Raw genomic sequence first — 23771 nt, forward strand, 5'->3', positions numbered from 1 at the left:
ATTCCATACCATAAGCCTTATCTCCTTGCTACCAGTTCCACCTGGGATCCTTGCCTTTCAGGTTGACAAAGGATGCAAGGGCCATTGTTACCAATATGGTGGTGATGGTACTGTGGAAAAGAGCTCAACAATCCATCCAGTAAACAAGTTTTTCAGTACTTTAATGCCAGTTGAGACGCACAACCTCCATTTAAAAATGACACTTTATAAATACATTGATTTTTTTTTAGCACTGTTTAACTTACATGCTATTCAGCTGTGTTACAGAAATACTGTAAACATCCCACTGCCTGTGCACTTTAAGCTGGGAGGAGGGGATGGTATGTATGAAAGAAAACTGTACCTGGCTATAGCTTGGCTTGTGTTCCTGAATTAGCCCTAGTGCTGATGTGGGTTGGTTAACAAGCTGCTTACCATCCATTCCTCCAAAAATGGTTCTCTGCTGGTTAAAGGACATGACATCAGTTGAGCTGTGCACAGGTTGTCTTCCACCTTCCAGATGGACAATTGTGAGGACAAAGCTGAACTCATGCTCAATTTCATACATGGTCTCTGTATAGCGTAAAAGCCACGCTTCTTTCTGGTGGACAGATGGCAACAGGCTATTGTGATTAAAGTGTTCCCTCAACAGTAAAAGCTAGTAATTCTTTTCACCAAGAGCTCTTTCTTTGCAAGTAGGCATCACATTCTTCAAGAGAGGGGGGTCCTTGAGGGTGAGTCTAGCAGCTGAAACACTTCCACTGTGACAAATGCACCTTGATCCTGTTCTGGAACAGCTCTATAGTGAGTGAAGGTTGCTTGTAGATCATTGATCCTAGCTTTTGCACATATTTGTAACTAGGATCATGTGCATTAGCTAGCAGATGCTACTGCTGCTTAAAGAATGACCAAGTTCAGCTGCTTGAAGAGTAAGGTAGCAAGCAGAGGGACCAACTTCCCCCTTGCCAAAGGAGGAGGGGGCTGGTAGCCACCAGGTAGCCTTCATTCAAGTGAGCCTCACTTTTTGCAGCAGATTAGTCCGTACTGAGGGGAAATGACAAATTGCTGTGTGCTCTAACCATCTGGAGCTCCAAGATGTTCTGGAAAATTGGCGGGCTGGGCCAAGCCATGTTGAAGGACATTCAGGCTCCTGCACATGCAGTTATATTTTTATAATGAACTAGACTCCTCCACAACTGGACTAGAACACAGGTGCAGTTAGTGTTTCAAATAACACAGGAGATAATCCCTCTTATATAAAAGAGCACATTAGAAGTCAAACCCTGGCTTGGTGTAGAGCCTGCATCGAGTCTGTAGCAGGAGAATCATACAGTGGCATACACCACAGGACTTGGCCAAACAGCTTTAACATTCCTCATTTCTTCCACAGGTATAGCACCATCCCCACAGTGCTGTTAGCCTACAGCTTTACCTAGGCTGTATTTGCTGGAGTGTCTTCTCCTGCACTCTTTGAGGTCACACAGCTCCATTTTCATGTCTGGGTTTCTGTACAGCAGTACGAGAGGCATTGAGCGAGGGGGCCAATGTGCAGAGGAATCCAGCCAGAAGAGTAAGTCCCAGGCCTCCCCAGGCACAGAACATGGACCAGCCATAGCCATGGCTGATATCCTCAGGCAGCCCATAGACATAGCGAGGATAGCGAGACAACTCAAAGTTAATCCCAGCCACACAGGTACAAAGTGAGATGATGCAGCATGTACCTGCAGAAGAAAAGCAAAAAGACTAGGAGGCTTGCAAAGCAATGCAGCTGTACCTACAGTTTGTGTTTTCTGTCCAAGGCAGTGTCAGGCCTCGGCCTCTCTTCAGCAGCTTTTTTTTTTTTTTTAAAACAGTAAATCAGAGAAACTAAAAAACCCAAAATGCAGCACATTTAGTTTTCCAGCTGTTCAGATTAGCTTCTCACACCATTACACAGTCCTGCCTAACTTAGGATTTATCTACACTACTGTGATAAGTCAACCAAAGTTATGCTATTTTGCAGTACATGAATGAGGTAACACGTACCACAGTGTCTATGCCACACTGTCAATAGGAGATGCTTACCTACCAACTTACTCTTCTCAGGGACCTGGCATAGTCGAGTTGATGAGAGAGTGGATTAAAAAAATATTTAAGATTTTTTTATTTAAATTGGATTTTTTAAATAAATACTTTAGATAGGGTTTCTCAAAAATAGTTTTAATTTAGATATGAGCTATAATGCATCTCATCATAGAATAGGGATCAAATTCTATAGTATGAGACTATAGTCATGTGACATTTAAGAAGCATTTTGTAAGTAAGGTTCCATTGTTCATGGATTAGGGACCCACTCTTATGGGGTTCCAGAGACTGCTGTACAGATTATTTAGGTTAATCTTTCCATTTACCCAATGGGACTCAGTCTAGAAGTTTCCATTAGATGCTTAGTTTTGTAGTTGTCAAATTGTGGGTTTGTCTCCACAGATAACGTGCTTGTTAACAGCAAAAAATTTTAATAGAGAGGTGAGAAATAAACAGACTTAAACCCTATTGTCCCTCTATATTTGTGTACAGAGTTAGTCCTTTAATTCTCCCTAAAAATGCAAAGTTTCAAAAACTTCACTGATATCGGGGGGGCAGAACTGATCTGGACATAAATGTGAGAAGGGCAGGACAGGCCATAGAAAGAAAAGTGAAATTGGTATGGTAGATCTCAAATCAATGAAGGCTACACTTAGAAAGACCTCAGACTTTTGGAATATGCTGTTTAAACAATTTCACCAGAAGGGAAAACCCATAATAGCAGCAGGCTGTAAAAGTTCCTCTGTGGGTAAAACACACTGTTTGCATCTTGCATGCAGGCCTAAAAAAGAAATGCAAGGCCTAGTTACCCCAATAAAACATGACAAGTATTCCTTCTCAGAAGGGAAGCTGTGGTTAAGATGATGAAAGAAACATGTCTGAACAATCAAGATCTTCAGGTTGGTAAACTGATTTCATACTTCTTTTCTTAAGGACTACCTGTCTTCCCTCTGGACTATTCTTGAATGCCCACATTTGTGCAAAAAATAAAGTTAGTACTATAGAGTAACATCTGGATGCAGTTATGATAAAAAATTGCTGCAATAAGCAGATATTTTTACAATTTCACCTTTAAAGTTGCATTTGCTGACAATACTATGAGCAGTACAGTAATAATAAATAACTGCATTGACTTTTAAGAATCCATCCTCAAGATACAGGATATCTTCAAGTTCACCATCATTTTCCATAATTTCAGAGTTATCTGCCACTGGTAGGATTTCAGTCACATGTATGTCACACCACAGTATACCAGTAGCAACAAAAACAACCCCAAAATCCAGAAACAACCATAGATAAGTTTGGGATACGAACCAGCAGGTGACAGGAGATAATTGATAAAAACATTGGCCAGTTTGTTTATGCAGCAAACTCCTTTCTGCATGATTGAAAACGTACACTTCGTTAACATGGTCGGTCATTAAGACCAGGACATAGTCCACCCAACAAAGCAGATGTTGCAGGAAAATTGCAAAATGCCTAGTACAAAGCTTGGTCCTAGACCATGCTACAAAATGTATTCAAGATAAGAAATTTAGGAGAGTGAAAAGTGTCAAGCTAATAATATGCGGACTTTGTCTATACTGGCATGGTTGTCACTTAAAAACTGCCTTTTGACGACAAAACAATGAGAGCATACATACTAAAATGCAACTTCTGTGGGAAACACACCCAGTTTTGGCAACAAAAAAAAATTCCTCCCCTGCAAGAGACTTGGGTCTTTCCCTTCCATTTATTGTCCACAAAGAGCCAGCGTGGACTCAGTTTTGTTGAGAAAACTGTCTTCCATCAATATCCCACAATGCCTGCCCTGATGGTTATGCTCAGGTTTTGGATCTCTGTTGCCCTGCAGACATGCACCCCTCCTCTTTCAAAGCTCTGTGAAATATCTGGCAGCTGAGTGAGCTGCTCCATTCAGGGAACAAACAAAAAGAGTAAATCGTCGGGATGACCCCATTCTGCCCTGCTAGAAACACAATAGTAGGCACACTGCTGCAGCAGGGGGAGGGCTGAAGAGACTGCTATGGTGCTTTGACATTCCTCAGGGCAGACAGCTCACAGAGCTACTCATGATGCTGCTCCCAACAGATAAGAATGCTGCAGGAGAACTCAGAGAATCCCCAGAAGTGCAGGGATCAGCACTACCTTTCCACAACAGGGCACTGGGGGATGCTTACCCACACAGCAAAACTATCTGTTGACAAAGTGGCCATGAAATGTTGACAATAGAAGGCAGAAAAAACAGTTTGACTATTTTTCACTTGCACATCAACCGCGCTTTTGTTGCCAAACCTTCACAGTGGTCATAAGCCAAGGTTGCAGTGCTCATTTGATGCACCTCCTACCCAAAGACTTCAGTGTTCCAGAAAAAAAAGTAATATTGTTAAAATTGCTAAATACTTCTGTAACTACTGCTTTGCAGCAGCTGCTCTGGGAAAAATGGAACCAAGCTAACTCTCCCACAAGATGTGCAATGGAACTCAGTGGAGAAATGTTTTGAGCAATATATGAAGAACTGGCCTAATTTGATGACAGTTTGTGAACAAAATTGTGAAAAATAGATGGCACTATCACAGCCAAAGTTCTCAACATTGGGCTTAAGAGAAATGTTGAATACATACTGAGTGCCCTGGTTACTTCTGTAGCCTTGAACAAAATGCAGGGAAAGGGCTGTTTTACTGCTGATGCTATTGAAATCTGGAAGGAACTGAGTGAGTTCTGAAAGAGAACTATGCAATGACAGAGTTAAATTATAAGCATTTAAAAAAACCAAATGGAACAGGTACTATCTCCAGCTCATTTTCTTACTGAGTATTGAGAATATTTGTAACAGGATCAAACCTTAACTGCTGAAGAGGGGTTTGCTGGATGCCCATGCTATAGCCATCATCCCTTCATAATGCCAACTATTATAAATTCAGAGCTAAGGTTGAACCATTCAAGAAATACATGTTTGCTGATGATGTTTTAAAGAAAGTCAAACCAGTGAACTGGAAGTCACTCAAGCACTTGAATTTAGAGACTGTTGAGGTGATAATTTCAGTTAGCAGCAGTAGTTTCTGCTGGTGTAGAAAGAATATTTTCTTCCTTTGGACTAATTCATTTCAAATTGAAAAGTTGTTTGGGACCTGAAAAAACAGGAAAGCTTGTTTTGCTTTTCTAGGTTATGAACAAATGGGAAAAAGAAGACGACTGTTAGTCACAGAAGCCAATATTTTAAGTTTCTCATGTTGACCTGGATGACAGTCGATTTAATTTTTGTGGGTTTTTAAATTTCATTTAGCTATTTTAGTTAAAATTAACAATCCTCCCCCTGATTTTTTTTAAACTTGACTGTTTAAATTAAAAAATGTATGCTTTGTCATGAGTATCACTGCAACTGGATCTCTTGTGCATAATTAATTAGGAGCTTTGTCCTTGAAGTGGTGTTCCCTTTGCTTCCATCCCGGAGCTCCACTCAGTCAGTCATCTCTGGGTCCAAAATGACCCACATGCATTGCCCAAGCAAATATAACTTGAGGACCACTTTCCTGGACTTGTGGGTCCTGCCACAGGACTTGCACACAAAGCACTTACTCAGGACATAACTCTTAGGCAGAAGAGGCTTTGTATCAATTTGAGGAGGATCAGTCCATTGCAGGATGGATAGGTTTGAACCAAAAGTGTATTCTCCCATGAAGTGGGATGGCTAAGCCCCTTGCCTTGCTGTACACAATCATTAACGTCTTTAAGACTGTCTTTTAGAACAGAAGCAGGGAACCTACGGCCCCTGGCCTGCCTGGATCTGGACCCAAGTTGGGGGGGGGGGGGAGGGGGAGCCCCTAGACATTAGGGAGTCTGTGTTGGTACTCCAGCCCCCCCCCCAGCTCTCCCACTGTGAGGCTGGAGCACTCAAAATCTACTTGCCTGGGGCTCAGCAGCCTTTGACCCAAAACAGGTTCCTCACCCCTGCTTTAGAGAAAGCGTGAAGACAGAATTTTTCACCAAATGTATTGAAAACTGGTTTAAGGCTTCTGAAGAGTGTAGCAGGTAAAGCAGTCACTGGTTTCTACCTCAATTCAATGGGCAGCAAGAGGGAACTGACAGTCACTACTGCCCCATCTTTTATACCCTCACAGAAGTACAAGGTGGCACAGAAGACATGCACAACTTTGATGACACTGCTTCTCAAAAGACTTTGATCGTATGTGTATACACCCCCACAATAAGATCTACTCTGACATGAACTCAGAAGAACCCTGTCTCCTTTGCCATGCGTGTCTAGAATTTCAGTCTCCATGTTACATCAACTCTTGCATTAATAAATGGCTTTGTGCTGTTTGCTGATGAGGCTGATTTTACTCTTGCTTGGGATATGGCTTTATTGCTTTCTATCAAAAGTTTGATGTTAGAACGAAGAGAAACTCTCACCTCCCATGAGGAAGAGCAGTCCTGCCACATACTGCATGAGCTCATGCTGTTTACAGCAGCCCAGCATACCAATGATCCAGCCAAACAGGATGATGGAAACTGCCATGCCAATGAAACCAGCTGTCATCCTCCGCAGATCTGAGGAGAAAGTGGAGCAAGAGGGGAAGGAAATAAAGGAGACACCAGGACAGGATTTTGGAGAGGAGAGGTATGTAGAGAGAATACACTGACACAATCCATTAAGATTATCAGGTCTGCTGTCCCTTAATATCACTAATGCACTTCCCCCACTGCAATCTCTTAAAAAGGAAGTTGTTTGCATTACAGCAGTTTCTACAATCTAGGGACTCTGAGACAGTCCCCTTTGTGCTGGAACCGTACCCACTAGCCTGAAGCGTAAGACAAATTGAACCGAGGGTGATGAGTTAAAGGGATATAATGTACCAGCACAGCAAATACTCTCATGGTTTGCAGACATGTTAAAACTAGAACTTTTTTGTTGGTTTTGGACACTGAGGTTGTTTGTTGGTGGTTTTGGGATAGGATTAGAGACAAAGGAAAGGACAGGGAAAGGAAAGGGGGGAAAATGTGGAGGCAGGTGTAGTGAGGCTGAGGTGAAGAGAAAGAATGGGAGGAAGAGGATTGGGGCAAACAAGTAATCAATACAGGGGAGATAATGTCCTTAGTAAAATTTGTTAAAAAAAAAAAAAATCCAGACACTGATGTCTTCAACATCTGGAGGTCCCTGCTTCCTTCTGCTACTGTCAATTTAGTTTCTGGCTGGCTTCTCCCAGCAGTTTGTTTTCCCTTGAGTTCAGACTGTGGCAGGGAAATAGATGAGGTGTACCCTGTGTATTTCTGCATTTAGGGGGCACTGGGTTCACTGGATAACGCTAGCTGGGTCTCAGCTCCCCTCTTCATCACTATAGTACATGCACTTGCCTCTAATCCTGCTGGAGCAGAGGCCAATCTTTTGAAACATGATGAGTTTGAGTGCTCAACTTGCATTACTTTTTAAAAAGTTTTATTTTCACAGGACTGATGCTCAGCAATTGCTGCAAGCCAGGCCACTTTAATGCATCTCAACTTGGGCACACTAAAAGCCACAAATTGCTTTTAAAAATTTAGACCAGAATATAGGAATCTGATGTTCTGAAACCTGTGCCTGCAGAAATGTCATGCTCTATGGCATTTCTAGGGCATCTCTCCAACCATAGTTCTCTGTAACAACACACGTGTAGCATCTCTATGAAAATGCAGACATGCAAGCCTATCGCACGATCTCACTCACGTTGCATTAATTGCAAAGTCACCTAAATTTGTGCTGGTAAGTTATATAGGGTAGAAACCATCCAGGGAAGCCGGGTTGCCTAGTAACTCTCATCCTCAGAAAAGGAACACCAGAAGGCAATGGGAACATGGATAGGACACATAGGTGAGGAAGGAGATAGGGTGGAGTACTTCCAGGTGGGTTGCAGGGGACCAGACAGCTGGGAGGCGTTTGGGTAGGAAAACTGGTAACAGGAAGATGCAGGGGATGGGCTAGTGGAAAAGTCAGAATTAGTGTGCTTTCTGGGAAGAGGGATCATGAGCGTTAGGGAGCTGGAAAGAGGCCTCATGCCATCTGTTGTTACTCTATAGTACTATCTGGATGCAGTTTGACCAATGCCTACCAGTTCAGAGTTTATCCAGTAGTCTGCAGTGATACTTCCATCACACTCAGGCAGATCTGCAACACTATTGCCAATTTATATGGTCCCTACACTAGCCATTTCAGATATCGTCTACACTTGGGTCACTTTTTACTCACAATTTGCTTATCTCCAGTCTCCCTATCTGAAGTTCATATGGTCAGTAATCTCTGAATCAGTGCCCCATTTGGTACTGAAGTCATGTCAGCAACCTATAAATGAAAGGTTCTGAGCATGCTAGCACCCTGCTTAGTAATGATGTCTGACATTAGTAAGTCTGGATTACTTACGGAGAGCATGCCACTCGTCCTGACGGATGATGTTGGTAATATTGATGGGTAAGTTGCGTGGCAGAGAGGATGAAGTGTAATGGTACTTCACAGCTGTGCAGCGCTCAATAACTCCTGAAAGACAGAAAGATCAATGTTCAAATAAAATCCCTGTACCAAACTGGAGTTCAGGAAGCACCTTCTTCCTTTGTTGTCCTAAGAAGCAGAGTTTGCCAGGCCAGTATGCCAGACACATGATGGTCTTAGTTCAAACTTAACTCACTAGCTCCAGCCAGCAATCAAATAGGACAGCAATAACAACAAAAAGGGATTGTGAGTGAGTTTCTCCATGCATTCAAAGTGTGACCTGAGATCAAAAGGGGAGAGGATGACAGTGAAACAATCACTGAGAGTGAAAGAGTGGCATTCCCATAGGTTGGGAGTGAACAAAACCTTAATAGCATACTAGGGAACAGTCCTGCTCAGCTTTTGACAATGGTTGTTGAAAAGCTCAGGGAGATTACAGAGGCTACAATGGCAGAAAATTCAGTAATAAATGGGAGATTTCAACTATCCTCATATTCAGGACTTGACAAACCACGGCAAGATCTACTCGCCAGCCCTGCACCGCACACGCACCAGACCAGCAAACGGGGCAAACGGAGCGACCGGCTGAAATCTACTCGCCATGGGCAAGTAGAAACAGTGGTTTGTCGAGCCCTGCTCATAGTGATATGGTATATGCCACCTCTAGAATAGGGATTTGAAAGGAGATAGGAACAGGAAAGGTTAGGAATAGGAAAAAAAAACAGATGATGGGGGGGGGGGGGGGAGAGGATGGATATTAGAGAGATCTATAAAAATCACAAATGCTGTGAAGAAAGTGAACATAGAAGTGTATTTACCCCTTCACAGAACACAAAAACCAAGAGTCATCCAATGAAATTACTAGGTAACAGATTTAACAAAAGGTATTTCTTCACACTACACAGACTACCTGTGGAGTTTGTTGCCATGGTGTATTGTGAAGGCCAGGGAAAAAAACCCCATGCTCTGGGTATCCTGAAACCTCCCACTGCTGGGACTGAATAACAGGACATGGATCATCTGTTTTGTTCACTGCTTCTGAAGGATCTTGCTATGACCATGTCATACACAGGATAATGGGCTAGAAGTACCATTGGTCTGACCATTTATGGCTGTTCTTAGATTTCCTTCTGTAGTGAGATTAATTGGGACAGTAACCTCTAAGCACAAACCTGGCTCCACTGCGGAGAAGGATTGGCTTCTCAAGAAAAAAGGTAAGTACAAAGAGGCCCTCATAAATCCAGGATTATTTAGAAATTGAGAAGGGGATGGGAGAGAGGTGATCTCACTTTCCCATGTGGTAACAGATTATTGATATAGACTGAATTTTAGATTAAAGAGCATAGATTTTTTAAAACCGTATTAAAGAAGGTAATGCCAGGATGTCCCTCCCTCTCAAGTCCTTCTACAGCACCTATTAACAAGGCTAGAGAAACAAGATTATAATACCTCCATTTGCATGTTGTTAGTAAAGACTTAATTTAGAGAGTTAATATGGAGGGATTTTACTGTATGGATGCCTCTTATCCACTCCTAGAACTCAATCCAACTCTCATTGACTTCAATGGGATCAGGTCACATTCACAAAGAGATTTGCATAGCTCTGAATTAAGCACTTAGCCCACATCCTCCAAATCATGGTATTTAATTCCAATAATTGTCAATCACTGATTACATATCTAGCTATTAATATTTACCATACTAAACACTTTACTGGATAGGGTTGGATTTTAGTGTGTTCACTTTATAGGTATAGATTCTAGGGATGTCAGCGTGTAGATGACTACACAATTAGCCTGAGCTTATCGGTTAATCCTGGCAACTACACTACCTCCCCCCGTTTGCTGTCTCTGTATCAGAGGCAGTAAGGCAGGAGCTGGTGCCCATGGGAAGCTGGCTTTTAAACCAGCTCCCCACAAGCACTGGATCCACCTGCTACTCACACTCACTCCCCAGCTCCCTGCATCTATCAGCTCCTGCCTGGCATCACCCTCCACGCTGCCACCTCTGATAGGCAGCAGTGTGGAGGGTGAGGACGACAGGCGGAAGCGGATATGTTCAGGGAGCCAGCTACATGCGGGGAGCCAGCTCTCCACGTCTGCCAGCTCCACCTGCCCCCCCCCTCCGCTTGCTGCCTCCTACAGAGATAGCAGAGGTGGAAGCAGGTAGGAGCCTGTGCTCTGAGTGTGTGTGTGTGGGGCGTGGTGGGGGGGGGGGGGGGGGGTGTTCAGCTTAAAAGTCAGCTTCCCCAAGCACCAGCTCCAGAGCCATTCTCCCCCCCCCCCACACACACACACTGCCTCTTAGGCAGCAGGGCGGGGGGGGGGGCAGGGGGGGGGGGGGAGGGAAGCAAGGCTGCCATGAAACAACCTCTGTCTGCAGTATATCTGAGTTTGCTGCAGACAGAGGCTGCTCTGCAGCAGCAGCCCCTATCCATGAGGGGTCCAAGCTCACCACATACAGAGGCTACTCCAGCATCCTATGGACAGGGGCTACTGCTATGGATCAGTCTCTGTCCATGCAGAGCTCAGGCCACCCCCCCCCCCCCCGACAGGGGCAGCTATTACCCCACGCAGCTGCCTCTGTATCAGAGGCAGCAGTGTGGGATAGCAAGGCAGGAGCTGGTCCATGCGGGGAGCTGCTTTTTAAACCTACCACCCCACGCTGCTGCCTCGGATACAGGCAGGACTATCAAATAGTCATGGAACCTCTAAAATTTTATGCGGTTACACAACTATTCAATTACATGCTAACATACATAATAGATTCATAAAAGCCTCACATCAAAAGGTATACTAAAATTAACACTACACAAAACTAAAATCCAAATTAACTAAATCTTATAAAAATCAGTGTCACATTAGAAACAGATACAGCAATATAGGCCCAAAAACAAACAATGATTTATCTCTTCTATTCAGTTAGGAAGGGTTTCTCAAAAGGTAAAATCTATATTAGATAACATTATTATTTACAGTGCTATATAACATATATGTGAAAGGTAATTTTACATTTTAATCTCATTCTTAAATTGTATTTGTATATGCTAATTTGCTCTAAAGATCACTTATGTCCAATGGGATCTGAACTAAGGATATGTTGGCTAAAACTACATTGATTAAATCTAAAACAAAGACACACCAGCTCTTTATTTAAACCTGATGGCTTAAATGTTTACAGAATACAAATCCAATATACATCTGGTTTCAAAGTGTTCAGTCCATTACTTTTTCTAAATTTTAAGCCTTGACTCTAGTCCTATAAAATGTAGGGTAGAATCTGAAGATATTATTTCAAGAAGTGTTTCCCAAATGGTGAATTTGAAGTTTGTAAATATGTAAGGCCAGAAGGGATCATTATAATAATCTAGTCTGACCACCTAATGTAGAATACAGGACAAAAAGCCTTAACTGAGAATTTCTCCATCAAGCCCATATTTTCTGGTTAAACTATGGTGTATTATGTTTTATAAGGATGTGCAGTCTAGAATTAAAGAATGTATGGGTTAGAGAATCCACCACATACCTAGGCAAATTACTCCAAAGATTAATTGCTCTCACTATTATACAATTGTACCTTATTTCTAGTCAGGTTTTCTAGCTTCAACTTTCAATGAAAACTTCAGCTTTCAATGCCTCTTAGTTGATAGCTCTTTAAATCTAGCACAATCAGAAATCTCTTCCCCATGAAGACGGTTGTAGATGGTTAAGAGGTGACTTGATCACTCTCAAACTAGACAGATTAAGTTTGTTTAGTCTCATTATGACATGTTTCTAGATCTCAAAATTCTTGTAGCTCTTTCTGAATCCCTTCCAGTTTTACACATCCCTTCTTGAAGTAGATACACTATTCACTAATAACTATACACAGAGGAAAGCTTGATATTCCCCCACTTATACATTTTCAAAATTTGGATGTGTATTATATAGAGTTTCTTGGAGAAGACATTTTCCATACAACCATGTTCATTTGCATTAATCGTATTTTAAATTCTCTACTGCTTGTATCCTTTATCAGTCTTGATCAGGATTTATGTCCAGGGAACTTGCCTCTGGTTTGTGGGTAATCCTGTTTAACCGTTTTAAAGATTGGTGCTATGCTGGCTTTTCTAGTCCCCTGGAATCTCTTGTGTGCCAAGTTTTGTTAAAAATCCATGTTAATTGTTCACAGAGCTCCTCTTCCAATTTCTTTAGGGTGCAAGTTATCCAGTTCTCCAGATTTTAAAGTGTTTACTGTAATAGTTGCTATTTACAATTCTCCCTCCTTACTGATGGGATAGTATGTATTTCATTATCACTTAATGATATCACATCTTCTTGCTAATTTCCAAGAAGAGTGGAAATATTTATTTACTACTATTTCCTTTTCCATATCATGACTGATAACCAGATAACTATCTGCAAGCCTCTGACCCTAGAGAAATGGTGGTACTTGTACTTTCACTGTCCATTATGAGAAAATAAAAGTAAAGTTAACTAGCCCTGCCTGCTGCACATGAAAAAGAGCACGACATGGAGGAAAGAACTGCAATGTCTTCCAGAAAGCTGAAGGACAAGTGGCTGTGCTCCCCACGCTACAGGTGCTACTGCAGAGAGGAACTGCTCCAGAAATGGGTGGTAGCCATTATTGCAGAGGCTCTGAGGCAAGTGCCAGGACATCATAATTACTGAAGTTACCAACATGAGGGTCAGAATTGGGGAAGGGATGAGTCTTCCTGCCAAGTCTGTATAGGCTGAGTCAGCAAAGTTTTGAGTTGTTTGGTAAGAAGGCTTAAAGTAACACAACTAGTGGAAATTGCTTCCCTGGATTCGGTAAGAGAGCTCAGACAAAACTAACAGGGAGTAAGCTGGTGCTGCAAAAGGAAAGCATGGTCCAGTAGAAGGAAGATACTATAAAATAAGCCCCAGTCCTTTTTACGTGACCCTGTACCATTTCCAGGATTTTTTCCCCAATTATATTTAAATAACTGTCTTTTAGCTCTTTTATCCATAGGGTTCCCCTCCCACCTTATCCTTTTAATTTAACTGAAGAACTATAAGCATTTCTTGCTTGCTGACTTGCACTCATTTCCATCAGTTTCTTCATGTGTTTTGCTTTATATTGCTTCTTCCACCTTCCTTCTTAACCAGGATTTTTTTTTTTTAAATCCAAGAAATCTTTCGTGATTGAAAGAGTGTGTGTTTTGGGAGCATATAATGAAGGCATCTTTGAACAGTCACCCATATTATCAGTTTCCTCGTCTAATTTTTGCTCATTACAATGTTCTGCTTTTTTACCTTATTGTATATTTATGTTCTGAAATTCTCATCTATAAAGGTTGAGATGCTTGAAAGTCTCTAGATAAATCACATTAACATGTAACTTGAGTTATTATTTACATCCAAATTACCAGCCACTACTACTATTATCAGTTTGTCTTGTAAGAATAGGCAAATAATTAGAAAAGCAAGGTGAACTTAGTTTATTCAAACCTTAAGAAAGGCCCATAAAGCATTGAAACAATGGATTTCCCACATTCCAGTGCTCCTTCCTTAAATCTTTTACAGAATCTCTATTGAAGTCTTATAAGTTCATTTATTCCTCTGTCACAGAAGGTCTCTGAAATGTTTTCTATTTTACAAATCCATTATTAGTACCCAAAAGATTTCAGATTAGGCTCACAGCAAAGCAAGGAAAAAGAGAGCTTTGCAATGATAAATTGTAGCCACCTACAGATCCTAACTAGGGAAGTATTTGCCCGTATCTCAAGTTCATAATACATAATAATGGCCCTGGCCAAAGAGCACAATGACAAATTCATCTCCTTACTGACACGAAGAGGCTGGTTACAAACAGTAGCCCCAGGAAAGTTGGGTGGAGAGAGGCTCTGAGCAAAGCAAGCAATGATGAAAAACTAAGAACCAGATCCATTTAAAGTCCTGATCCTAAATATAACACATGTGAATGAGTAAAGAGGTGAGTGGATCAAGCCCTAGACAAGCCACTGCCATCTGCATACCAGAAGCAGGGTGGAAGCCTGAGGGGGCAGTGGTGGGCTGGAGGCTGCAGACTGGGGAGCCCCAATGATAGACCCCATGACATAGGAAAACCTGAGCTTTCCTGGCTGATGGGAATGGACTCTTGGCAAAGTTTCAGAAAAGAAGAATACAGTAAAACTCAAATTGTGGGGGCAAAGGGGTTGAGGGAGGGAAACATTCAGTAGGAGCAGAATGGCTTAATATGATGCAGAAGCAGGCAGACATTTTAAATGACAAGGTCAATTAATAAAATGAAACTAATAAACTGCCTTTTAGTGGAATGAAACCAACATGGAAATATAAATGAAAATGGATCTTGGTAGATTAAATGGCAAAAGCAGATAATTTATTTTGTAATGGCGTTTCTAGGAACAAGAGCCACAGCTAAACATTAGAAAGAATTCAGAGAGGAAGTCCAGCTCCACAGTCATTCCATCTTCTATTGTACAGAGGCTGTGGGGACTTGAGCCATTGCTGGAGGACACAAACATTTGGTTTTTTGCTATTTGTTTTCATTATGTGCCTAAGTCAAGGAGCTTCTCCTCCAACTCCCTACTCCATGTTAATACCTATCTCTTGGGTCAGTAAATCATGCTCTTCAAGATATAATTGTATTCTACTTCCTAACCATGCTCTATAGATTGTCTATCTGGATTGTAAGCACATTGGGACAGGTGCTGTCTTCTTACCCAGACAGCACATGGTTTGCACCATCAGAATAAGATAGAATAATGTTTGAATAATTGCTCAACTGTCTCATTTGCTCTGATTGTTAAAAAGAGTATCTTTAACGCATTCCTGCTATCTGAGCTGGTGGAGCAGGATGAAAGTTCTGTCCCCACCATGGCGACTGGGTCACAACAGAGGGATAATCATGCAGGGGGAGATAGGACATACAGTATAATAGGAAGGAACACATCCTTTCTCTACAGTTAAAGACAGACAATGCCTGGAATATTTACCAAAATACTGACCAAATGAAGCAAAATCATAGGCTGATTACGAGGGGGATAAGCCCTTCAGAGGATATGTGGAAGAGTCTCCTCAAGGCCATGGCATTAATTCCAATGTTAGGACTTTGAAAAATAGACTAGGGAAAGTCCTGCAGACCAGACTGGACAAGGAGGGAAGCACCTTCATCACACCCAGGCATAGCCAAGACAACAGCACAGCTGTAGCAGTGCTGCATCAGGTAGGCATTGCCCCCCACTGCAACAGCCTTTTTAAGCCTACCTGGCTGTGAAAAGCTAGCCAGCCACAGGCTCCTAACCAGCTTGGTCCCCAGCAGTGCTCTCCTAGAGTACTGTCCTACAGGAGATGCCTCAAAGAAAGTGTCTGAGCTAAGCTATTCCCGAGCTCGTGGCATTGCTCCCATCCTTCACCCTAGAAGGCCAGAGCAGCTGGGTGCCTTGTCACCCGCAGACTAGAAGCTTGGGCATCTGAAAGGGCAGAGCCGGGCCGGAGGCTGCAGAGGCCGGGGAGCCCCAACGACACACCGCACGGCATAGGAACAGCCCGACATCCCGATCCAGGTTGAAAGCCCCGCTCCCCTCGGCGAGCGGCAGAGAGCCGGTCGTTGGCCGGGCGATAGACACCCCGAGCCCTTCCCAAAGGCTCTTCCCGGTCGGTCGGCAGGCCGGCGCCTGGAGCGCACTGGAAAGCGAGGCGGGCTCAGCACCGCGGACAGCGGCGGCTCCAGCCCCGGGAGATGCGCCGCGGAGCCACAAGGGACCCGGGCACCCAGGGAACGGGCAGCGCGAGCCAGGCCCCTCCGGACAGAGCCCCCCTTGGGCCCAGCCGCCCCCTCTCTCAGGGCCTGACCGCAGCCCCCACCGGGCCGGCCTCGCTCCGCCCCCAGCCCCGCACCTTTCCGGATCAGCTCCTCGCTCTCCGGCTCGTAGCCCGCGCGGTGGCAGCGCCTCCAGAGCCCGGCCACGGTGGAGTTGAAGCGGCGGCTGCAGTGCGAGTCCAGGGCCGCGGCGGCTGCGGGGGCCGGGGCCGGGGCCGGGGGCCGGCCGGGCAGCAGGGCCCGCGGGGGGCGGGCGCGGAGCGGCAGGTGCGGGCTGGGCGCCGACATGGAGCCGGGGGGGTCGCTGCGCTTGTGGCCGAAGCCCCGGCAGCGCTCGCGGTGCCTCCGCGCGTCCGTCTGGTACCAGGAGTCGGTGCCGATGGCCACGGCCAGGAGCGCCAGGGCGGCGGCGGCCAGAAGCAGCCCCGAGCCGCTCAGCGCCTGAGCCGCGGCCGCCATCTTACCCGCGCCGGGGGCGGGCGGCAGCGCCTCCAGAGCTCGGCCCGGCTGGCGGCCGCCCCCGCCGCCGCCCTGAGGCGGTCAGAGGGGCGCCCGGGGCCAGGCGCGGCGGGGCGGGGCGAGGCTACAGCCAGGCTCCCGCCCCAGCCCAGTCCGGCGCGGCGGGGCAGGGAGCCCCTGGTTGCCAAGGAGCCACTTCGCAACCGCGCGACGCGCCCCCTGCGCGGGGCCGGGCTGGGGAGAGCGGAGCAGCCCTGGCGCCTCCCGCCTGCAGGCCCCAGGCGCGTCGTCCCCTTCCCTTCCCTTGCCCCTGGCGGCCTCAGCCTGGCGCTGCGGCCCGTGAACCGCCCGTTTCCATCTGCGCTGCTGGTGCAGGGCGGGAAAAGCTGTGAAACGCTGCGTGCAGCGCAGGCTTGCTTTGCCCAGCTGGCTCTAATTCAAGTGGCCACAGCTGGGCACGAAAGTCTGGTAACTCTTTCAATGCAAGGCAGCGTTAAACCCTGCACCCCAAGAAATGGACCTACAAGGGTCTGGCACTCCCTGGTCCTTTTGCTGTGATCATCTCCAGCAGAGAACCATGAGCAGAACAGACTAGTGTGCTGCAAGATAGGCATGAGGGGTATCGGTAAATCTGAGGAGGATCTAGCTCTAGAATAACAGGCACTGCATGTCTCTGAAGGGCCTTACTAGAAGGCTACGTCTACACTGGCATGATTTTGTGCAAGAACTCTTTTGTGGAAGCGTTCTCGTGCAAAAACTCTTCCAGAAGAGAGAGTCTACACTGGCATGTGCTTTTGCACAAGAGCATCCATGCCAGTGTAGACTCTCTCTTGCGCAAGAAAGCTCTGGTGCCCACTTTAACCATAGGGCTTTCTTGCGCAAGAAATTCATGTTGCCTGTCTACACTGGCCTCTTGCACAAGAACAGGGCTTTATCCTGAGTGGGAGCATCATAGTTCTTGCGCAAGAAGCCCTGATTTCATACATTAGAACGTCAGTGTTCTTGCACAAGAACTCACAGCCAGTGTAGACAGGCATCAAGTTTTTGCGCAGAAGCAGCTGCTTTTGCGCAAGATCGCACCAATGTAGACACAGCCGAAGGGTATGAGAAGCTTGTATGCATAAGACTGTCCATATTGGGTCAAACCAATGGTCCATCTAGCCCAGCACCCCTATCTTCCAACAAAAACATGCCTCAAAGGGAATGAACAAAACAGGACAATCCATCAAGTGAACCTTTCATCCAGTCTCACCATCTGGCAGTCAGCAATTTAGGGCAACCCAGTGCATATGATTGCATCCCTGATGATCTTGGCTAAATTATTGATAGACCTATCCTTCATGAATTTAGCAAATTATTTTTTGAATCCAGTTGTAGGTGTGGCCTTCACAACATTCCCAGGCAACCAATTCCACAAGTAGGCGAGGAGTTGTGTGAAATTTCTTTTTGTGCCTAGTTCATTGGGTGGCTCCTGGTTCTTGTGTTATATGAAAATGTAAACTAGGTGTGGGGAACTACCGTATTTTAGCGACTATAACCCGTGGGTTATATTTGTTTTTACAAACCCCGCACTCCCTGCAGTGTATACTCTGGTGCGGAGTATACATTTTTTTTTAACTCACCTGGTGGTAAGCACTCCCCTGCCCCTTCCCCCACTGCATAGCCGCCAGCCTCCGGGCGGGGGAGCGCTCATCTCCCAGTTCCTGCACAGGAGCGCTCCCCCTGCCCCTTCCTGTGGCTGCGCAGGAACCAGGAGATGAGCGCTCTCCCACCCGGACGCTGGAGGCTGCACAGCCGCAGGAAGGGGCAGGGGAGCACTCTCATTCCCCTGCCTGGAGGTTGTGCGGCTGCGTGGGACTCAGGGGGTAAGTGCTCCCCCACCCGGAGGTTGTGCAGCTACACAGGAACCAGGCGAAGTGAGTGCTCCCCCTTCCGGAGAGTGGCTAATTTCCCCTCCCCCCCCGACCTGTAGAAGTCCCCCCTCCCCCCCACAGTTTGACGTGCGCGGGCTATACAAGAATTTTTACTCAAACTGCAAAAACCATTGGGTATATTCGGGTGCGAGGTATATTCACTAAAAGACAGTAATAGCACAGGTCTCATCTGCCCTGCTTAATTTAATCTGGTCCATGGCAAGCCTCTGCGGCAGGCTGAAATCCCAAAACCTGGCACCTATGCCCCAAGAGCTGGAGCTGTGAGGGCTGGCTCACCCTCCTGCGGGGGGTGGGGTGAGCTAGGGTTGTCAGGTCATTAAAGCCCCTCTTTCCCCTTGAACCACTCATTTCTGGCTCAGCCTTGTCTCCCCCTCATCCCCCCAAGCACAGAGCTATAGCCACAAACAATAGCTTACCCCACAGTGGGGGTAGAGGGGCCTCCCTGCTCCCCCAAAGGGCTGTGTATAGCCCTCAATTTATTTTTTTCTGTGGGTCAAGGGCCCTGATAGAAAAAAGTTCCCCACCTCCGGTGTAAATAATACTTCCTTATTCCACGTTTTCCGCAACAGTCATTTTATAGATTTCTACCATATTCTCTCTTAGCTGTTTTCCTAGTGGTTCCTAATAGATTGCTAGCTTTTTCAATTGCCACTGCACATTGAGAGTCCAGAGAACTATGCACAATAACACCAGCCAAGAAAGAGATCTTGGCTTCAGCTAATTTAGACTATCGTTTTATGTGTATAATTTGGATTATGTTTTCCAATGTGCATTACTTTGCATTTATCGTCATTGACTTTCATCTGCCATTTTGTTTGTTCACCCAGTTTTGAGAGAGTTCTTTGGAACTTTTTGCTCTTTGCTTTGGATTAATCTATTTTGAATAATTTTGCATTATCTGCAAATTGTTCACTCCCTTTTCCAGATCATTTACAAATATGATAAATAGCACTGGCTGCAGTACAGATCCGTAGGTCTCATAATTATCTACATCTCTCTCCATTCTGAAAACTGACCCCTTATTTCTACCCATGGTTTTCTCTTTTACTCAGTTACTGATCCACAAGAAGACCTTCCTTCTTATTGCATGAGTCTTTGGTGAAAGACCTTGGCAAAGGCCTCCTGAAAGTCCCAAATACACTATATCTATTGAATCACCTTTGTTGAAGTTCATTGACCACCTCAGAGAATTCTAATAAGTCACTGAAGCATGATTATTTTTCAAAAGCTGTGTTGACTCTTCTCCAACAAATTATGATAATCTATATATTTACTAATTCTGTTCACTATATTTCTACCAGTTTGCCTGGTACTGAAGTTAGAGTCATCGACCTATAAATGCCAGGACCATCTCTGAAGCTCTGTTTAAAAATTGGCACCATATTAGTTATCTTCCAGTCATATGGTTCAGAAACTGATTTAAGTGATATGTTTACATGCCACAGTTGGTAATTCTGTGATTTTATTGTTCTTTCAAAAGTCTCGAGTAAATACTATCTAGGCTAGGTGACTTATTACTGTTTATTCCAAAACCACCTCTATTGACTCATTTATTTGGGACATATCCTCAGATTGGTCACTTAAAAACATTGGCTCGTGTGGGAATCCTCTCGTCCTCTGCAGGAAAGATGATGCAAAGAATTCACTTAGCTTCTCCACACTAGCCTTGTCTTTCTTTAGCACCCTGATCATTCAGTAGCACCACTGACTGACTGTTTACTCTCATGGCTGTTTGTGTTGTCCACATGGAATCACACTTTTATTAGTATCTTAGCATCACAAGATGTGAAGGGGAATTACAGGACTGACATTCTTCTGCAAATGCATTCTTTTTGCACCTGCCAGTTCAGAAGCCATAAGTCACATTAAGAATAAAAAAAATGAATTGGAAGTGCTGCTCTTGAAGTCCCTGATTTAATTTACACCTCTCTCTAGTCTCCAGAGAAGACCAGAAAATTAATTTCCTAAACCAGTCAACTTAAAGCTTCACTCCTCTCAGTCTTACTACTGTAATAGGTGATGAGCTTTGGTCTGGCCCACGAAAGCTCATCACCTATTAAACCATCTTGTTAGTCTTTAAAGTGCTACATAGTTTTTCCTTTTGTTTTTGCAAGATCAGATTAACCAGGCTACCTCTCTATTACTAGTCTTACTACTGACATCCAGCACCAATTCCTCATAGTCATCTTGCTTTATCATCTTTCAGCTCCTGGTTTTGTGAGTTGTTTTGCGCCACAAATGCTTCACATTTATAATGGAAAATATTTAATGTCATTTAATGCTCTCGCCACCTGACAATTGCTTAGATGAGGGTTGACTCTTCAGGACTCCCCATCTTGCCCTTCTGACCTGTTTTTGTTTGGGAATAGAAGAAATTCTTCTTCGAGTGGTTGCTCATGTCCATTCGAAGTAGGTGTGCGCACCTCGTCTTCCAGAGCGTTTTCCCTAGCAGTACCTGTAGCGCCGGCGGGGTGCCCCCTGGAGTGGCGCCGCCATGGTGGGGCATAAGTACTCCTGCCGGCGTTGCCCCACCTCAGTTTCTTCTTACTGCCGTGATGGTCGTTGGAGCGTCTCTATCTCTCTTAGGGTATGTCTACACTACCCTGCTAGTTCGAACTAGCGGGGTAATGTATGCATACCGAACATGCAAATGAAGCCCGGGATTTGAATTTCCTGGGCTTTATTTGCATAAGCCAGCCGGCGCCATTTTTAAATGCCGGCTTGTTCGAACCCCGTGCCGCGCGGCTACACGCGGCACGGGCTAGCTAGTTCGAACTAGCTAGCCATTCCGAACTATCTGTACGCCTCGTGGAATGTTCCATGAGGCGTACAGATAGTTCGGAATGGCTAGCTAGTTCGAACTAGCTAGCCCGTGCCGCGTGTAGCCGCGCGGCACGGGGTTCGAACAAGCCGGCATTTAAAAATGGCGCCGGCCGGCTTATGCAAATAAAGCCCAGGAAATTCAAATCCCGGGCTTCATTTGCACGTTCGGTATGCATACATTATCCCGCTAGTTCGAACTAGCAGGGTAGTGTAGACATACCCTTAGTTAGTTAATGGTTCCCGTTCTTCTACCTTGATTGTAAATAGTTCTCTTAGTTAGATAGTTAGGTTCTTTGTTTTCTCTCTCCCCTCGGGGGTGAGGAATGCCAGGGCCGCCGGGCTTTAAGGCGTGCGCTGCCTGCGGGAAGTTTATGCCCAGAGGCGACCCATACGACAGTTGTCTGAAGTGTCTGGGTGAGAGCCATCTCGCAGTCGCCTGTAAGATCTGCAAGTCTTTTAAGCCACGCACGAAGAGGGAGAGAGTTTCCCGCCTAAAACTTCTCCTCATGGAGACGGCATTACAGCCGGTGCCATCGGAGCATCCTACGGTGCGCAGTGCACCGGCATCTACACGCGATGTTCCTCCTTGGCACCATGCGTCTGCATCGAGATCCCGGCACTGGTCTCACTCTCCGGCGTCCAAGAGGGTGAAAAAGTCCCGTGGACAATCCCCTTCAAAAAAGACCACATCGGTCGGGTACCGCAGTGCCGGCTCACCGGTGCGCACATCGACTGCGGTGCGCCACAGTTGACGAGAAGGTCTCGATAGTCCAGGGCGCCTGCCTTCTCACCGCCCATCCACGCCGGACACATTCGAAGCGGCGCAGGACCTTATTAGCCTTACCACCTCCCCCCCGTTATCAGTTGAGGCGGAGGGGTCGAGGTCACCCTCGCCAGAGGCTGAGTTGGCCATGGCTTCGCCTCCGCATGACCCTGGCCGGCATGCTCGAGCGCCTTATGCGTCGGGACCATCCTATGTGGGACCAGTACCGACTGCATCAACAGCGACACAACTTTCGACACCAGGTCGCCAGTCTCACTCAACTTCGAGCCATGCCCGACCCTCAGTGGTGCTGGTCTCTCTCCCAGCCCCTCATTTGGCGGCACCAGTACCGTAGTCTCTCAGCCATGTGGCGTCCACTGCGGTACCACTGTCTTCCACGGCATCTAGCCTCCTGGAACCCGCGTACACCTCCACACCGTCGCAAGCACCGGCACCGACCACGTGGACCTTGCCGGTGCCTCAGTCGACAGTTGCATCAGGACACTCGGCACCAAGCCTGAGTGGTTCAGCAGCTCCCCCAACGCAGTGTCTGGTACCGGGCCTAGGTCCCCCAGTACCGTGCGCAAAAACTCTCTCAGCACCAGGCCTGAGCACTCCGGTGCCGCAACTGCTGGAGTCGACTCTCTCGGCACCGGGCCTGGACACCCCAGTGCCGCAACACGTCCGCCCCCGCCATATCCATGCCAGCAAGCCGGAGTCCATGGCCAGGTTTGCCCCGCACCCTTCCTCGGCTCCGCCCTGGCCGGAGTCTGACTACTCATCAGATTCGGACGCCACCTCCATCCGTTCAGGGTCCTCTGGAGCATCCTTGACCCATAGATCCCGTTCTTGACATCGGCGGGACCATTCGCTGGCGCAGCAAACCTGGCCCCCGCATCCACAGTGGCCTTTTTGGACGCCATGGGCTTATCATCAATGGCAGGGACCAGTGCCTCCTTCTTTGGTGTCAGAGGCTTCGGGTCGCCGATCGCAGCCCTCGGCGTCGCTGTCCCGCCCTCCCCCCTCCCCACATGGGGCACCGCAGCCCGACCTGGCAGCAGAGGCCCCGGTGCCGGAGCCAGGCCCGCAGCCGGTGCAATATGCTCCACCGGCACCACAGTCGGCACCGACCATAGACCCGGCACCGATGCAGGAGTCATCCTCATCGTCGTCTCCTGATGAGGCCCTGGCAGACCTGGCACCGAGTCTGCCTACTATGGATGCCCGTACGCGTCAAGAGTTGCTTCGTCGCCTGGCATTCAATCTGGGCATCCCGGTGGAACCTGTCGTAGAGGATACAGATCCAATGGTGGACATCCTTGCCAATGATGCACCCACATGTTTGGCTTTGCCGCTGAACAAAACGGTGGCCAAGATTACTAATGCCCTGTGGCAGACGCCGGCGACCTTGACCCCTACCTTAAAAGGGGTCGAGAGGTGCTATTATGTTCCACAGATAGGGCATGAACATCTGTATTCGCAGCCC

General features: G+C 46.3%; 1 protein-coding gene across 2 annotated transcripts; it reads right to left on the reverse strand.

Annotated features, from left to right (window-relative positions):
- Window positions 1-144: 144 nt before the first annotated feature.
- LOC102454023 (transmembrane protein 178B-like) lies at window positions 145-17127 on the reverse strand. 2 transcript variants are annotated; one of them, XM_075927453.2, is made up of 4 exons: window positions 16384-17126; window positions 8435-8548; window positions 6454-6591; window positions 145-1700 (listed from the first exon to the last, which is right to left on the reverse strand). In XM_075927453.2, exons 1-4 carry the CDS (start codon window positions 16763-16765, stop codon window positions 1456-1458), a joined length of 879 nt encoding a protein of 292 aa, XP_075783568.1. In that variant the 5' UTR covers window positions 16766-17126; the 3' UTR covers window positions 145-1455. The 2 variants fall into 2 exon arrangements, with proteins under 2 accessions (XP_075783568.1, XP_075783569.1); XM_075927454.2 differs by lacking the exon at window positions 6454-6591 and having other exon boundaries at window positions 16384-17127.
- Between the last annotated feature and the right edge of the window lie 6644 nt (window positions 17128-23771).

The sequence above is a fragment of the Pelodiscus sinensis genome, chromosome 5 (genome assembly GCF_052426305.1).
Source record: "Pelodiscus sinensis isolate ZL-2025 chromosome 5, ASM5242630v1, whole genome shotgun sequence".
In the NCBI taxonomy this organism is placed as follows: Eukaryota; Metazoa; Chordata; order Testudines; family Trionychidae; genus Pelodiscus; species Pelodiscus sinensis.

Bases quoted from the DNA above. Each gene is read 5' to 3' on its own strand.
- LOC102454023 (XM_075927453.2), bottom strand. From the start codon at position 16,765: ATGGCGGCCGCGGCTCAGGCGCTGAGCGGCTCGGGGCTGCTTCTGGCC. The intron at 6,592-8,434 runs GTAAGTAATCCA...CTTTCTCCTCAG, and splicing joins GGACGAGTGGCATGCTCTCC to ATCTGCGGAGGATGACAGCT. The intron at 1,701-6,453 runs GTGAGAGTTTCT...TTTCTTCTGCAG, and splicing joins ACTGCTCTTCCTCATGGGAG to GTACATGCTGCATCATCTCA.